The sequence below is a fragment of the Phoenix dactylifera genome, chromosome 12, assembly GCF_051530095.1.
Source record: "Phoenix dactylifera cultivar Ajwa chromosome 12, Ajwa_hap1_PhDact_Kaust_v1.1, whole genome shotgun sequence".
Lineage (NCBI taxonomy): Eukaryota > Viridiplantae > Streptophyta > Magnoliopsida > Arecales > Arecaceae > Phoenix > Phoenix dactylifera.
This window is the reverse complement of record NC_143201.1, coordinates 30002909-30020063: the sequence shown is the minus strand read 5'-3', so window position 1 is coordinate 30020063 and position 17155 is coordinate 30002909. Positions and strand designations below refer to the sequence as shown.

The 17155-nt window shown below is 42.0% G+C and overlaps 1 protein-coding gene across 12 annotated transcripts; it reads right to left on the bottom strand.

Moving 5' to 3' along the window:
* Positions 1-3674: 3674 nt before the first annotated feature.
* LOC103704356 (protein FAR1-RELATED SEQUENCE 6-like) lies at positions 3675-11030 on the bottom strand. 12 transcript variants are annotated; one of them, XR_015971700.2, is made up of 8 exons: positions 10896-11030; positions 8333-10504; positions 8139-8249; positions 7914-8030; positions 7696-7777; positions 7331-7450; positions 4100-4190; positions 3675-3986 (listed from the first exon to the last, which is right to left on the bottom strand). XR_015971700.2 is itself a non-coding variant. In XM_088708085.2 (6 exons), the coding sequence occupies exons 2-5, from the start codon at positions 10499-10501 to the stop codon at positions 7733-7735; spliced, it is 2442 nt and encodes an 813-aa protein (XP_088564211.1). In that variant the 5' UTR covers positions 10502-10536; positions 10896-11012; the 3' UTR covers positions 3675-3986; positions 7696-7732. The 12 variants fall into 12 exon arrangements, 3 of the variants coding, with proteins under 3 accessions (XP_088564211.1, XP_088564212.1, XP_008785831.2); XR_015971698.2 differs by having other exon boundaries at positions 7331-7447; XR_015971701.2 differs by having other exon boundaries at positions 3744-3986; positions 4100-4128; positions 7331-7447.
* Between the last annotated feature and the right edge of the window lie 6125 nt (positions 11031-17155).

Genomic DNA, 17155 nt, shown 5'->3' with positions numbered 1-17155 from the left:
TTTAATATAATATTAATTTATTTAATATGACATATCAATATATTATGGTATAATGTAATATAATATTATATTTATAGTATAATCAATAATAAATATATAAAATATTATAATTATTAGTGTAAATTCATTTTTCATCCTTCTGATGACCATTTGCAGTTAACCAGCGGCAATCTCGACAGAAGGGAGCAAAGGCGGACGCACGTTGCCGTGGGCGGACGCCGCCGCCCAAAAGGGCACCCCACGATTTCCAATATCATCAAAAATATGAGCATAACTTAATTTTCCATAATATAATATAATATTAAATTATTTAACATAATATATTAACATATTATGATATAATGTAATATAATATTATATTTATAGTATAATACATAATAAAGGTATAAAATATTATAATTATTAGCATAAATTAATTCTCATAATATAATATAATATTAAATTATCTAACATAACATATTAATGTATTATGATACAATATTATATTATATTTATAGTATAATACAATAATAAAAATATACAAAAATTTAATTATTAGCGTAAATTAATTTTTACTCTTCTGATGACCATTTATCTCCCTAACAAATTTTCTTGCTAGATGATAAAATTGGTTAAACAATTACTAATATTTTTATTTATTTATTTATTTATTTATTTATTTTCTCTATTTTTTCATTTCCTTTTCTTCTTTTTTTTTCTTTTCTTTTATTTTTCTTTTCTTCTTTTTCTTTTCTTTTCTTTTCCTTCTCTTCTTTCTTTTTTCTCCTTCCCGAAGCTTCTCCCCTCCCTTCTTCCTCCCTTGCCTCACTTCTCCCGCATGGTCATGGAAGGGGCGATCAAGCTCCCGGCGGCGCGATGACGGGAGGATGGGCGACGAAGCCGAAGAGAGAAGCTTTGAGGAAGAGGGAGAGCGGTGAGGGAGAGGTGGTTGGGCGAGGGAGAAGAGGCGGAGGGAGTCAGGGGCGGCGACGGGGGAGAGGGAGCAGCAGAGGAGGATGGAGAAGAGGAAGACGATGTCGGAGGCGGCGGCGGGGGAGAGACAGCGGCAGAGGAGGAGGGCGTTGGCGACAGCAGTAGGGGAGAGGGAACGACAGAGGAGGAGGGAGAAAAGGTGGAGGGCGTCGAGGGCGGCGGCGAGGGAGACGGAACGGCGGCGAGGGAGGGAGAAGAGGGGGAGGGCGTCATGGGCGGCGGCGGGGGAGATGGAGAGGAGGGGGATGGGCGGAAGAGGAAGAGGAAGAGGAGGGTGATGGGCCACTTTGGGAAGAAAAAAAGATTTTTAAATGGGGGTACTTTTGGTAAAATAACATCTTTCCGACAAAGCTGAAAACAGCTTTTGGGAGGAAGCTACAAATTAGAGCTTCCCCCCAAAAGCTGTTTTCAGCTTCCCGCAAAAGCTGAAACAGCTTTTCCGAAATTTTACCAAACATCTTTTTTTGTTTAAAAGTACTTTTGGAGGGCCAGAAAGTGCTTTTTGGCCCTCCAAAAGCTTTCCCAAACAGGGCCTAAGACACAACAAGTCTAGTGTTGCAGCCTTTTTTTTTTTTTTTTTGTTAAATTAAAGTTCGCTTGTTGCTCCATTTGTAGATCACCTCGAGTCATGCTGTCCGCTTGGCAGGGTGTTTAAGGATTTCAAGACCCAAAGGGCATTTGAATCTGGAAGTAGGAGGTACCCGCTACCCAGACTGCGGATATGGCTATATAACGAGTGCGGCATTGAACTGCCACGGCCCACGGGCGCGGGTCAATATTAAGGTTACAATGAAGCGTTGTTTGGCTGAATTAACATCTGGAGCACAATAATGGAGCTATATAATCAGTCTCAGACTGCATGAAATTGCTTAAATCCAAATGGTATGATTGATATCTAATGTTAAATATATATGAATATACAACCTAATATTAAGTTCTTAAAATGTTGGCATGTCAAACTACAGCCATCATAACGATTACTGTTGTAGTCAGGTACTTGCGACTTTCATATAAATCTGTGCTAGAGCTGTTTCAAAAGCTATTTTCTTAAATTCATGATTCAAGCTTCAGGGATGTGCTGCAACCATTCCTAGGATTCTTTTGTCTGGTTGCAGTGACCAAATTGAAACAATCCAGATGTATAGAAGTCGGCCGCGTCTTTCAGTAGCGTAAAAGCACAAGTTTGGAACTAGGAAGGTTTGTCCGAATCCCTTTTAATGTTCTCAAGGTTCTTCGAGATCAGTTTCCAGAGCATAACTCGGTGGCAGCCAAAGAAAAAACGATAAAAGCCCGTGATACCAGCAGAGACAAGGGAATGCTGTTGAAGAACAAGCTGATGACACCAATTGCCAAATATACCGCCAAGAAAATGGTCACCCCCGTCTCGAACAACATGGTTAGGCTTCCACGATAGATCACATACAAGGGCCTCTGGAGCAGGCCTTCTTGTATATCGAAGCACTGCTCACTTTGTGAATGATGAAGACTTTAACGGGGTTTCACTTGGTTCCGAAGGGACCAAACCCTCACCGGGTCTTGGCGGCGTCCGTGGCGAGCGGAGCGGGCAGGCAGGCAGCGGTGCGGTGATCATCAGAGGCTCCACTTGCTCAATGGAGTAACGACAGCGGCCGGAGCTGGGAGGCCCTTTGGAGTGGAAGAGAAGAGGTACGCTCAAGAAGCAGCTCTAAAATGAATCTATCGTATAAAACCTGCAATGGCCGTCGTGCAAACCGAAAGCTAATCCTGTCAGCCTTACAGGAGCAGCCATAAGGATTATTGGACACATCAAAGGCACCCCACACTTTTTTTTTTGGGGGGGCATCAACATACGTCATTCAGATGGAGTGGAACGATCCTTGTATCCTGGGTGCCCCCACCCCCTGGCTTTTTCAAGGTGAACTTCGATGGCAGTGTATCAGCGGATGGGAGCTGCGGAGGTGTGGGATTTATCATTAGGGATCATGATGCCAGACTTGTGGCGGCAGGTGGACGCAGGATTTTTGACTCATCAGTGGCGACCGCAGAGCTTCAGGCGGCCTGGGAGGGTGTCTCCTATGCGAGGCGGGTACTTGGTGAGGATCACTTCCTTCTCGAGGGAGACTCGACCACGGTGGTTGGGTGGATCCGGAAAGGGGGGTACTCAGTCGAGGACCGGCCACTGCTTCATGATATCCGTAGAGCGCTGGGGGAGACTGTCTCCTACCAAGCCTCGCACGTATATCGGGAGGCAAACGGTGCGGCTGACTGGGTTGCTTCTTTCGCGGCTCATCATTCGGGAGATTTTCTTTGGACGGGCCACGATGTTGTGCCTGCGTCCTTGCGTAGCATTTTGTTTTCTGATTTTGTAGGCCAGCTTCACGCCCGTCATGTGTGAGCGGCCGATTTACCAAAAAAAAAAAAAAAAAAAAAAAAAAAAAAAAAAAAAAAAAAAAAAAAAAAAAAAAAAAGAAGAAGAAGAAGAAGAAGAAGAAGAAGAAGAAGAAGATGCTACTCGCTTTCACCAAGCTCGTTATCTTTACCTGCTAAAATCTTTTGGGTAGCCCTGAATGTTGAAATGCAATACCAAGTTTAGGCTCACAATGCAAAAGCCAATCGACACCAGCCCAATATAACCACGACCAAACGCATATGGTATCAGCTCTTCTTTTTTTTTAAAAAAAAATTCAGCACAAGCATCGGCCAACCAGTCTAATCTCAATCAGTTGAAACTCTCAATTTGTGAGATCTTCGATTTGAGCATGCATTAGTGATGGTCTCTGACATCAAGAAGAAGCAACACAAGCATATCCGTAGATTGGACAATTTCAGTCGTGAACCCAACATGACTAGGCCGTTCAAAAAGAAAAAAAATGTCATAAAAGGAGTCGTCATCTATACAAAACTATGCATTCGCTTTTCCTAGCAGCACAAGCTCACACCTTAGCCACCCTCCGGGGCAATTTCTTGCCTTGTCACAGGGCTCCAATATGGATACGCACCACCCCCTTGATTCAATACACAAGAATCCTTGCACTCTGGATTGAAAGACAATACAAATTAAGATGGAATGCAGTGATAGAACAGAAGCCTTGCAAAAGAAAAGGTACAACAAAAGAAATCAATAACATGTGAGATAAAGGAAGCACACATTTCAATAAACTCAAGGCTCTTCGATCCCTTGAAATTGGAGAGATGAAGTTAGTCAGCTACAAGGAAAATAGGTCGCAGGAATACGAAACCTACGAAATTGTAACATGAATCACAAGTAGGAGATTGCAATGGTGCAACAACAGGAAAGAACCAACACTATGGAATTAAAAAGAGAAATTAAGATAACAGTGTCAAAACAAAGAAGCATTCCCCAAAATACAAGTGAGAAGGCTTGCTGTCATCCATCATCTGTTACGCTCATCATAAGCTCATGAGCCCTCCTTATTGCCCAACATTCCAATCTATATGATATGTTGGATTTTTTTTTTTTTTTAAGATTCAACATCAAGGACATTCAACTAGGGCATGACATTTTGTACACACAGTACCACTCAATCAAACAGCTTAATTCATGCTTGAGATATTTTTATTCTATCTCCTTGTTCATCATATTATATGATAGCTACGGAGGAAATATTTGCTTTGGTGATCTTCCTATAAGCCTAGTAGCATCGTTGATTCCCCACCTATACTTCCACTAAACTTGCACTTACATGTACTCTAGTCTAAAATTCCCAACTTTAAGACAAGATATTCTATACCTTCCATAAGGGTCTGGATTCATGGATGAAGTTATAATCCAACAGAATTTGAAAACATCTTTAGGGCTAGCTCACAAGCATGCACATACAACCCTCTAAATTAATGCTAGACCTTCAGCAAGTTGGAGGAAAATCAGGCCTACCTATTCGTTCTACTCGTGCATGCCGTGAAACTAGAATGATTGCTCAGGCTTGTGGGTAGCCTAGAATATGCACAAACATGTTATGCTTGAGTCTAGCCCAGGATTAGGTGCCTTGTCCGAAATCTGTCTTGTGATTTGCCTTAAATCAAAATTTTAAAGCCTAAACCTGAATCTAGCTCCGATTATATTGGACTACAACTATTTAAGTATGCTGGCCCATAAGCCAATTTTTACACCCAAGACTAAAGCAGCCCTTAGCATCAACAGGACAGCTCAACTAATTTACACACCTAGATTTAAGCTCATGCAACCAATTAGCAACTGTACAAGGTTCAGCTAGGTTTGACGAAGAAAAACAAATGCAAGTAGATATTGTAATCCCTGTTTATTGTTTTATCTTTTTCTAGTTGACATTTACCATCCCCAGTCTAACTGGAATTCTATCTTCAAAATAACTCAGTAGAAAAGAACTTTAGGCACATACAAATGTGAACTGCAAAAAGGTGAGGGAAAAATACTTGCCATTGTTTAAGGCATACTGCCTATAGAAGCTATGCCTGTATATTACTTGCACTCCAGCTATTGCTCTTATAAAGGTGTCTTTACTACTGCAGCATCTATAGATTTGATATGCCTTCTCATAACCAACCAGATAAGCTCTTCAAATAAGCTCCCAAAAGCCTTTTTTATGAATAACAAAATCATGGGATAACTTGTCCTCACACCCCTAAATTTAATCTTATGCAATAGCAAAAAACTAAAAGGGTTTCTATAAATAAGTCAGGATGAAAATGGAGTATAATAAGTTCCTACATAATTCTAGTTTAATGTCTTATACTTGGAAATCCGCACATTAACTTTAGTTATTCACCCTTTCCCTGGTCTCATTGACTAACACCTTATCATATTTAAACTAAAACGCACCAAAATGACTTCTATATTTATAATAGCAAAATAATTGGTTATATTTGCCCAAGTACTCCTTACACTTGATAAAATAACCCATTCAACATGCCTTTCCCTTTCATTAATGTCTTACGTGCGGAAATTCCTGTCATAATTATTGTCCAATCTCGACCATATTTCCCTGTCTCATGAATCAACAGTCTATCATATTTAAGATAAAACACATCCAAACAACTTCTGCAAAATAATGACAAAATACTTGGCTACATAATGTTGATTTTTGCACTAGTATTCGCTATGCCTGGTAAATGCCCTTATGTTGTTGCTGTTGTCTTTGGCACCTCACATCACCCATTCAACATGCCTTTTCTTCTCACCACCCATGAAGCACTCCAAACACTGTCACAAGCTTCTTCTGAAATTAAGAAACGATTTGCAAAATCTTCCTAACTCTAAATTGTCATTAAATTGCTTATATAAAAAAATTTCTTTAACAGAGTATGTCCTTGCCATGAAAACAATTTTGTCCCTAAACTCATTATGCAGTCTTTGTTCTCTAGTTATCGCTGATTGGCAGTATTATGTTTTCTTCTATTCATTTGCAATCTTTGTTCTTTCATTAGCAGATAGGGTAAGAAGCCAACACCTTAAAAAAAAAAAACAAATTCATATTTTAGTAAATATCCAGTTTGGGCCTCATCTTATCCTAGTTTAACCCACTTGAACTTGGTATTCCATTTGGTTCTTGAGCCAAAACTCTTATCTTACTAGTTAGAACCTCCAGAACTTAGCTGACCAAATTACAACACTCTCTACTACGATTTTCCCACATGGGGATCCCCTTCAATACACCTCCTAGTCATTATAATCATTCACTATTTGGACATACTATTCACCATTTTAAAAAAAAAAAGAGAGTTTGTAAATTTATGCTAGACAGTAATGCTCCACCTACATCCTACAAGTGCCATCTATACAGCTTTAGTTGCAATAGAGCTATTACTACCATTCAAGAAATGCCGAACCGGGTCGTACCGCCCGGTTCGGGCATATAAAACGGTTCCGGCCCCGTATTTCTAGCTAAATCCTGCCCAAAATTGATTCAGTCATTCAGGCCATCCAAAAAATTGATTCAGGCCGAAGAGAGTGTTATTTTCTTTCCAAAAAAATTCACAAATAATATTAATTTAGGTTATAAGAAGGAAGAACCAAGGCTAATTAAGGTGTGCTTTCTTTTCCCTATCTTCTTCCTTCTTTTTTTGAGGGGCTTTAAAAAAATAACTCAAAAATTGCAAAATAAGAGAAGATCATGCCAAAAGAGGCTTGAATTTTTTTTTTATTGTCTTCGTATTAATATTTTTATAATTTTAAATAATTGATAAACTTGTGTACTTGATCGACCAGTTGTAGGAATGGAGTTATCAAAGAAAAAGAACCCCTCATAGTGTGATATTGGCTAGGAGCATGGGCAAAGTTGGAGGGCCTGTGCCAATGGCATCACCTAGCAATCTCAATCAAAAATGACATACATAAAATTAGTTCCAAAGTGTGGCTGCATACTGATACAAAGTTACAGACCTGTAAATGTTTTTGTTTCATTTGCAAAACCATCCCAATGCATGAATATCTCTTCTGAGATGCAGACTACATTATCCAGAAAGTCATGGAGTAGACAGAACAATGCCGTTCAAAAACCTGCTGAGAACAATGCTAAACCTATTGAGATCTGCAGATGATGGGAAAATAATGTAGTTGCCTGAAAGGGACAACACTAGTCCTAATGTTAAAACAATCAATGCATGTTTGCAACCATTTCATTTCGTAAGCAATCAATGTTACATCACACCATAGTCCTTTTAACATTTTCTATCAAAGAACATGCTTCATTGCACAAGTATCAAAGAACAAGTAAACAGAATTTTTCGCCAGGGATTATTTCATACCTATGGCTGCCTTTCTGCAATTTGATTCCCCCCTATTCTACCCAGCCCATGGGCCAGGAGGTGTCTCTTGTGTATGAGCTTGCTGCATAATAAGCACATCAACCGCATGATCATGCAAGAGGAATACTCAATAAATATACCAAACAAGACTGGTTGAATAATCTGATACTGGTATAACAGAACAAAATAAGAGCTCAATAAGCATCTAAAATACAAACCTGAAACATTTGTTGAAAACTCCAGCGCATTCCTGACTGATTGTCAAGTGCATGTTGGTGGTTCACTGGTACTCCAAAATGGCTACCAATTGATAAGTTGGTTGGGTTTACTTGTTCCTATGAAAATAAATGTATGGAGAATTGATTAAAGAATAGGCAGTAATCAAGGTGTATGATGTAGTTATGTAGGACAAAGAGGCATAATCCAGCGAACATGAAACAAACCGTTAGACTGATGGTTTCTTGTGTCCAGATGGGAGTGTCGAACTGCGGCGCATCTGGGGCAATACGAAGTATATCGCTTTGACCACCCACTGTTGGTTTTCTTTGACAGACCTATTAATATAAGATTGGAAGTAAAGAGGATTATCTATCAATGAAGACTAACGTTGCTAAAATATCTCTAACTAAGCTCTTACCTTTTTCTTGCTCGTCTTAACTATCTTTTCTACAAGAGATTCTTTCCTTTTTTTCAGTGGCTGACCTTTCCGCCTTACTTGCACTTGATCATGGATCTCATCATTTTCATTAATCAAACTTCTTTTGCCATTCATGGTATAGGTCCTGAGTTCAGGATCACTAATTAAGCAATCACTTGCAATCAGTTCCTCCATTCCCTCACTTAGAATTTTCATTACAACCTCATAATTATCATCAATACTTGCCCCTACCTCAGCAAATTTTAGGCAAAACTTATATATATTATTGTAGCGCTCCATGGGACCATTGGCTAGTGAATCATTAGAAGAAGAAGACAAGATATGAATGTACTTATAGTCCTTTCGCCACCGTTCCAGAATAAATTGGGATGGGATTTCATACATCTCCAGAAAGTTAAGCACTGATAATGCATGCCTACATATAATACCTCTAAATTGGAAAGAACAACATATGCATCGCAGATCCTGCTCCTGTGAGTTATAAATAACTTCATAATTTCTGTTTTCCATCATATTACCGTCTTTCATTTGTATAGGTTCTTTCACTTCAAAGGTAGAGACAGGCCCATCTACCCTAACTAGTGAAGGTATGCAATACAATATTGCCTTTACTTCTTCTTGGAATTTTTTGAACATGTCAACTGTGTAAATCTTGCGCAGCTGATCTTCCATGTAGAATTTCGATATCAATTGGGGGCTCTTGCTGAAAGAATCTAGATCAGCTTGGATTTCCTTTTCATACTTACTTTGTATAGCTGTCTCATACTTGCAAAGAAATTGCTTTATAGAAGTCTTTGGGTAAATATATCCATCAAAAAAAGAAGTCATACTTTCCTTATGCTGTGTGGTAGACATCCCTGCCCAAAACGCGTCTTTCACAAAAGCTGGGACCCAACAATATCTGTTTTCATATAGCGACTTAAGCCATTCATGTTCTTTAAGCCCGTACTTCTCAATCATATTTTTCCAAACTTCTTCAAACTCATCAATTTCTAATGAGTCATACACTGCTTTTTTCATCATTCCTTTGATCACCTTATATTCAGCATGCCCTCCCAAATATTCTTGCATCCTTTTCATTATGTGCCATAAACATAAACGATGGCGAGCACCTGGGAAGACCTCAACAACTGCTTCTTGTATGGCCTTACAATGGTCAGTGATTATAGCATTAGGAGGAACTCCTGACATGCATGACAACCATGCTTTAAATAACCACCTGTATGTGGCAGAACTTCTATTCGAAAGCAATGCACAGCCTAGCAACACTAAGTGACCATGATGATTCACTCCTACGAATGAAGCCAGAGGTGTTTCAAAATTGCCTGTCAAGTAGCTTGTATCAAATGCAATGACATCACCAAAATACTGATACGCAGCCCTAGACCTACCATCAGCCCAGAACACATTTCTAGCACGTCCTTCTGCATCGAAATCCATCAGATGGAAGAAGTTTGCATTTATAGTCTGCATTTGAATCAAAAACTGCTGAAGGGCTTCAACATCTTCCCGTCCAAGGAAAGAAGAAGACCGTGCTTTTCCAGCAGAACTTTCATCCTCGTTTTCACCAGTTGCAAGCTCTCTCTGTCCCTTTGTGCGCATCACGGGTTGCCTTTTCATTCCATCATATATGTCTTTATGGGACCGAAAATACTTCGACATCGCTGGGTTAACAGGATGGTTGTGTTCAAGAACAACCTCCGTCAAATGGAATAACCCATCAGCATACCTCTTCTGCACTTTAATCTTTGCCTGACAATCTGTTCTAGCTGAAAGCCTCAAGCGATACGAGCTGCAGCGCTCAGAATTCTTGTACACCCTCTTGCCCTCCTTGCAACAGGTGAAAGTGACCTTGTTGCATTGCCCATCTTCGAGGCTGTACCAAGACCTCCTAATCTTAGTACCGAATCCGGTATGACGAGCATATTGGTTATAGAAGTCATACACTTCTTCAAAGGTCTTGAAGACCATCCCCACACGGGGGACTCCCTCATCTGCTCCAGTTGTCTTCTGATCGCCACCAGGCTCTGGCTCCGGCAGATACTCGGGCTCGCCTGCTTGTTTCCCGGCATTTGGCTCCCCCACAGAGACTACTTCCACATCCTTCTCCGGAGGCACTTCTGTGGGATCTTGAGACTCATCTGCCATCCTCTGCAAAAAGAAACGAAGGGTGGCATCCAATTCTGCTCCCAAGCCGTTTTAATTCTACTTTATATTTGATCAAGAAAGCATTTTCACATAACTAAAATGCGACTAGCGAAGGAAAAATACGGAGTCCTACAGAAAGATTTCAACTTTTGATCATCGAACCAAAAAGGGAAGAATCCAAAGAAAAATTGAAACAAAAACGACATGTTTAGCACTGCGAAAGAATATATCAACAGTTCTGAAGTCAATGTCTTTTTCCCGTCAGGAGGCAAAGCGTTTAAACAATAACACATAGAGAGCCAGGATTTCCGTCCAAACCCTAACCCTAGATCGAAACCCTAAAACCTCGACAACAAATGAGACCGAAGAGAGCGGGTAACGGATTAGAGAGTACCTCAGATAGAGTTCCACTTTTGGATTCTTCCAACCTAATTCCCTTCAACTGAGAGAGAGAGAGAGACAGCGAGAGGGTTGCCCCCGGTAAGAAGAGGGGAAGCCAGGAAAAGCGTGGAGAGAGAGCTATTAGGGATTCCCTAAATTATAGGTCGAACCTTCCCTGTCCAACCCGATCGAACGTGCCACGTCTGTTAAACATAATACATCAGAGAATTAACACGTGGCGGACTCTGACGGCTTCTAGGAAGGGTGAAGACGGGACGAAGCCGGAACGATACAACGAAATGGTGGAACAGCCAACAAACTTTTTCATGAATAAGAACTCGACACGTTTCTGAAGAGAGGCCTGCTCTAAGTGCTGTTTGCTGTTCGACTAGGGAGAGATGCACGTGTTGTATACGGATTTGTCAGAAAATTTTTGAAACAAAATGATATTGCTATTTATTCGGTCTACTCCAACTACATCTATGAATGAGAGGATGCAGACAATCATAGGTGGTTCACACCATCACTAAAATCTCCAGATTGCTTTCCCTTAGTTTACATCCTCTCAACCATTACAATTTATGACAGTATCAGCTAATGATAATCTTATAGCTATAATAATAATAATAATAGCAGCAATATTAAAATTATTGATTATCAAATACTTTTATTAGGCCTTTACAAAATTCTTTATATTATAGATGCCTTTAAAGGTTTCCAAAGTTGATCCTTTGTATAGTTTAAAAATTATTTTTAATATTGAATGATTGAATTTTTTCATTGATATCATTGTTCGCAACTATATCTTTTGATCCTCGCTTTTTTTTTTTGGTGCCACTCAGCTATCTTTATTCGTCGGTTTAGTTTATCAATTCGAACCTTACCATATTTTACTTGGTATCATATGAAAAATCATTATTTTTAATCTTATATATTTCCTGTGTTGCATGAGCTTATTGGTTGTCTTTATTATAAGATATGTTCAAGTTGCACCTATCCTATCCAATTAGTTTTTTCCTTCTTCTCGTAATCCAACAAAGTTTAAAATGTGCAACCCTGGTCACTCCACTTGTGATTGGAGTTTCTATTGTAAACTGAAATTAAATCTATAGCCCACCACTCCAAGTCTTCCCTCGGTGATATTAATATAATGTAATATAAAAATTGGTGATTCTGAATTTCTTATGTAACTTTGGTTTCAAAGCTAAATTAGGTTGGATAATTGCTTCTGTATCTAGGATTATAAATGAGTCCCATTGGATTCAAGATCAACTCGATATATCCTTTATGCATACTTGAATTTACTTTTGGTCTAAAATCTAGGTCCAAATTTGATCGGCTAATTGGTAGGTCTGAGTTAGAATCGATTAAATTTCACATTAGGTCCGGTTTAAAACTAAAAGATCACCCATTTAGTTGAATTACATTTTTTTTTTTTTGGTACAACGACTGCTCACCCTATTCTAGTATAGGTGCAACCAACCGAATCAAGAGCGAGAACCTGGCACAACGGTGTAGGAGGAATCCTCTGGTGTATCCAAAGAACCTCTCCGAAGTGCTGAGCCGCATAGGAGGCAACCTAGTCACGGCCTTGTTCGCCTTTCGGTACGTATGCACTGCCTGAAAGGCGTTGCAGTCTCTCATCATCCGACGGATGTCCTAGAGTAGAGGGCTGGTATCCCCTCTCATCCCTCCTCTCGTATTCAATCGGTCACCGTGGCCGAGTCCCCCTTCCAGAATGATGCGCTCTGCCCTCAACTTCCGTCTTGCATAGGAAATACCTTCTCATGCTATCCTGAGCTCCGCCCTGCAACTGTCAACCCATCAGTGCTTTGCCCTTCTGCAGCAATCAACTGAGTCAAGACTCCTGATCATAAAATCCACACATGCTCTATCTCCATCACCAGCAACACTACCATCGAAATTCATCTTGAGATGGTCAGAAGATGGGGGCGCCTAAGAGACAAAAACGGTCCTGGACACTATCAGCAAAGCGAGGGTCCCAGATATCCCTAGCCATCCTAGATGAAGTCGCCGTAGTGGCCTGAAGAGTGGCTCTCTCCACTACACTTATCAGCGGCACCTGCCTGTTTTTGAAAATTCGAGCGTTCTTGTCCAACCAAATGTGATTCGCCAATTAGGCACAAATGATTCTCCACTCCATCATCCTCGGGCTCCGCATGGCCTCTCTTATCTGGTGTAGGAGGTCATCAGTAGATCGGATGGCCTGGGGCCAAGAAAAGACAGCCCTGTTCTAGATCTATACGGGCCGCGGGCACCTTGAGATAAGAGGCTCTGAATTACATTTTTTAGGTAGCCTTTTTGCATTGTTTAATTTTGTAAGCCCATATCTGACTTGACTGAAGGTTGAGACTTTATATGGGATCAATTCTTATTGGGTTTTAACTTTGGGCGTCACTCACGTTTAAATCGAGTTCCAGTAAGCAGTAGATTCCAAATTGCGCGTGATCTTGGGCTCGTAGCTTCCTTCCTCCTACCATTCCACGGTCCAGGCCTTTGTAAAGTTTTCCTTATTCTTCATTATACTTATGGAATATTCTTACAAGATTCGTCATTCGTAACAAGTTTTTTTTCCGCTGATTTTTGAAATATCTTAGCATGAAAGTAAAAGCAAGCAATGTTCCACGGAACATCCCAGCCATGTTAAGATGGGAGAACTAATAAAGTGGAGTAGCAGAAAGCCCCCAAAGTTTGATGATTTTTATTTTTCAAAAAGCCAAAAACACATGGAGATGGTATGGCTAAGTTTTTGCAATCTTTTATCTTTTACTGTGATTAATGGTTAACCAAAGAATTTCAATAAATATCAATATCTATTTTATTAATATTATTTTCTCTGTCTATTTATAATTTTAATTTTTATTAAATTATATTTTGGATTTTTATGTTAGAAATTTGTTTTTCAAAACCGGAACAGCAAAATATTAGATCTTTTATATACGTATTTGCTCGTAAACTTTTACTGACGATATATATATATATATATATATATATATATTGCTAATGCGGATGGATCATACCTGACGGGAATGGATACATCCAATAAAGTCAAAAAATAGGATACCTCGGAGTGCCAAAGGCAACTCTCCATCACCAGTCCACAAGGTGCCTCCGGAGTGACAAGCTACATACGCAGCCACCCAATCCGCAGCACCATTGCCTTCACGGTAAATATGCTTGGCCTGAAAGGCCCATCCATCCATCGCCATAGCCCAAATGTCACGGAGTAAGGGATAGTCACTACCGCCACCCCTTGGACCCCTCGGATCCAACTGATGACGGTGGCTGAATCACTCTCCAGGATGATGGACCTAGCCTGTAAGACGCATCGGGCATGATGAAGGCCCGCCCAAGCTGTTCTCAGCTCCGCACTCAGAATCGAAGTGTCAAATAACTGACTACCACCGGCAGCCACAACCCTGGCAGACGGGTCTCGAATAACAAAATCCGCGCCTCCCCTCGTGCCACCATCCAGGACAGACCCATTAAATTTGACCTTGAGGAAACTTGGAGGTGGGGGGCTCTTAGGTGAAGAATACCGTACGAGATATTGCCGAAGCAGAGTGAGAACCCCAGATGTCCCGAGCTATCAAGATCCCTCCAACAAGGATGGTGTAACACAACTCTGCCGCCTGCATGCGAACACTCTCGACCACAAATCGTGGCGACATACGTCGTTCGCCGAAAGTACGAGCATTCCTGGCCAGCCAGATCTGGTAGGCCACTCAGCTCGCTCGAACAGTCTCCGGACGAAACACTGGGGACTCCGAGCCCTGACGCATGGCCTGTAAGAATAAGTCCCTACAGCGCTGCACCACCTGTGGGACTCCTGCCAGACGCCAAGTACCCCTATCCCATGTGCATCGAAACAGGGCATGGTCTACCGTCTCGGCCACACCGCAAACCCCACACTCCAATGGGATCCTCACACCTCGACCTTCAAATACAGCTCTCGTAGGAAGACGGTCCCAGACCACCTTCCTGAGGAACAACACGACCCTTGGGTGGAGCCCCAATCGCCAGATCCAGGCACAATTCGGGCCAGGCTCGTACTCCCGCCTAAGGATGCGGGAGAGATCGCCCATCCTGACCCTGGATCTGGTCGAGGAACTCCACACTCGTACATCTGGTCCACCACTCTGTGGTAAAGAGAGTGAGCGGACCCGCTCCGCCAGATGCTCCCCGAAGAAACGGGCCAACCGAATCTCATCCTAACCGGCCACCGCAGGGGTCATGAGATCACAGACATGTAGACCCTCCCCAGCCTCGACACTAACCGTAGTTGGCCAAAGCCGCAGAGGAAGGCCATCGACCCATGGGTCCCCAGCCACATCGATGCTCCGCCTGTCGCCTATCAGCCATCGGGTGTGACTCGACATCAGAGGCAAGTACCTCGCTATCTCACGCCATAGAAAAGAGCATCTCCGCCCTCCTTAGGCTCAGCCCTCCGGGCCTGCCCCCCCATAACGGATAGTCATGATCCGGCTCCAAAACCCCTGCGGCTCCAGGATGAAACAGGAAGCATGCCGGACAATGAGCAGCTCTCGTCTCTCCAGGAGAGATAGCACCCTTAGACCACCCTCCCTGAAAGGGAGGCATATACTCTTCCATTCCACCAGGTGCATCCCACGGCCCCCTCCATGTGAGCCCCATAAGAAGCCCCGAAGAAATCGCTCGATCTTCAGTAGAACTGATCTTAGCACCACTGTATTTGCCATAAGATAGATGGGCATGGAGCTCAATACAGATCGAATCAGCGTTACTCTGCCCATCATATACAGAGACGCTGCCCGCCAACCCTCTAGTCTACTCTGGACCCGTTGCACCAGCCCGGTGCACTCGGAAACTCGCAGTCTCCTACCCAAGATCGGAACACCCAGATAGGTCCAGGTCCCGTCCTGCTCGGGCATCTCCAGAATCCTCCGAATCCCCCGTTGAACCCTGAGTGACGTACTTGGGCTGAAGGAGATGGCGGATTTCTGGGCATTCACTCTCTGACTGGATATAGTGCAGTAGGCGGCCAAAACCCGCCTAATAGCCTGAGCATCCGCTACGCGAGCCCGAGTCAGGAGGAGGCAGTGATCGGCAAAGAGTAAATGTGATATCGGTGGGGCCCCTGGAGCTGGGACGTAAGCCTCCAGCTCTCCGGCGGCGCACGCAGCCCGCAGCGACTGAGACAAGACATCAGAAGAAATGATAAACAAGTACGGAGATAACGGGCATCCCTGCCGAAGCCCCATAGTAGATCTGAAAAATGGAGATGGAGAGCCGTTGACCAAGATAGAAAACCTCGGTCCTCGGACACACCCCAGAACCCACCCAATCCATGTCTCATGGAACCCAGACTCTCCAAAGCTACCCTAAGAAAACTCTACCTGATTCTATCATAAGCTCGTTCCATATCCAGCTTGACAACCATCAGGCTTCGCCGCTTCGAGGCCCGTCGAAGATCCTACATCATCTCTTGGGCCACCATGACCACCCTGCTCCTGACAGATAATATCAGAGAGGAAGGGCTTCATACGATCCATCAGTATTCTTGCCACAACTTTGTATAAAGTTGTGCACAAACTGATCGGCTAAAATGGCTCGGCTCGGCCGCGTCTTGACGCTTTGGTATAAGCGTGACAAATATGGCCTTCCAGTCGTCCGGCATCCCTGCCCGACTGAAAAAACACAAAACCGCTTCTACCACTGCAATCCGGACGATACCCCAATATCTCCGGAAGAGAAAGGTGGGAAGCCATCTGGACCAGGAGCCCTATCCTCACCCAATGCCCAGATAGCCTCACGCATCTTCCTCTCCGTTACTGGTCGAACCAACATAGCATTCTCAGCCATAACAATTTGGAAAAAATAATATTTTTCTAAAGGTAAGCAGAAAGCTATAAACACCGAGCCCATTCCCAATCCATCATGATGCAAAATTTAGAGCGTATCTAAAAACATAAAATTTCAAAAAGCCTTAAATTATAAATTATTATTATTATTACTACTATGACTGTTACTACTAATATTATTATTTTATTATTATCACTATTATTTTATATTTATTTTAATTTTTTTTTTTTCCAGTTGTTTCGGAAAATCGGAAACGAGAATGATCTAAACCCTACAAATGATAACACGTGGTCGATCGCGGGAGCGTCCGTACCCAAAAGTTTTTTTCTTTTTGCGCTTTAAAGTAATTTACTATTTTTACCCTACCTCTTTAAAAGTTTTTTCTTTGTTTTTTAAAAGGCCAAGGTCTCC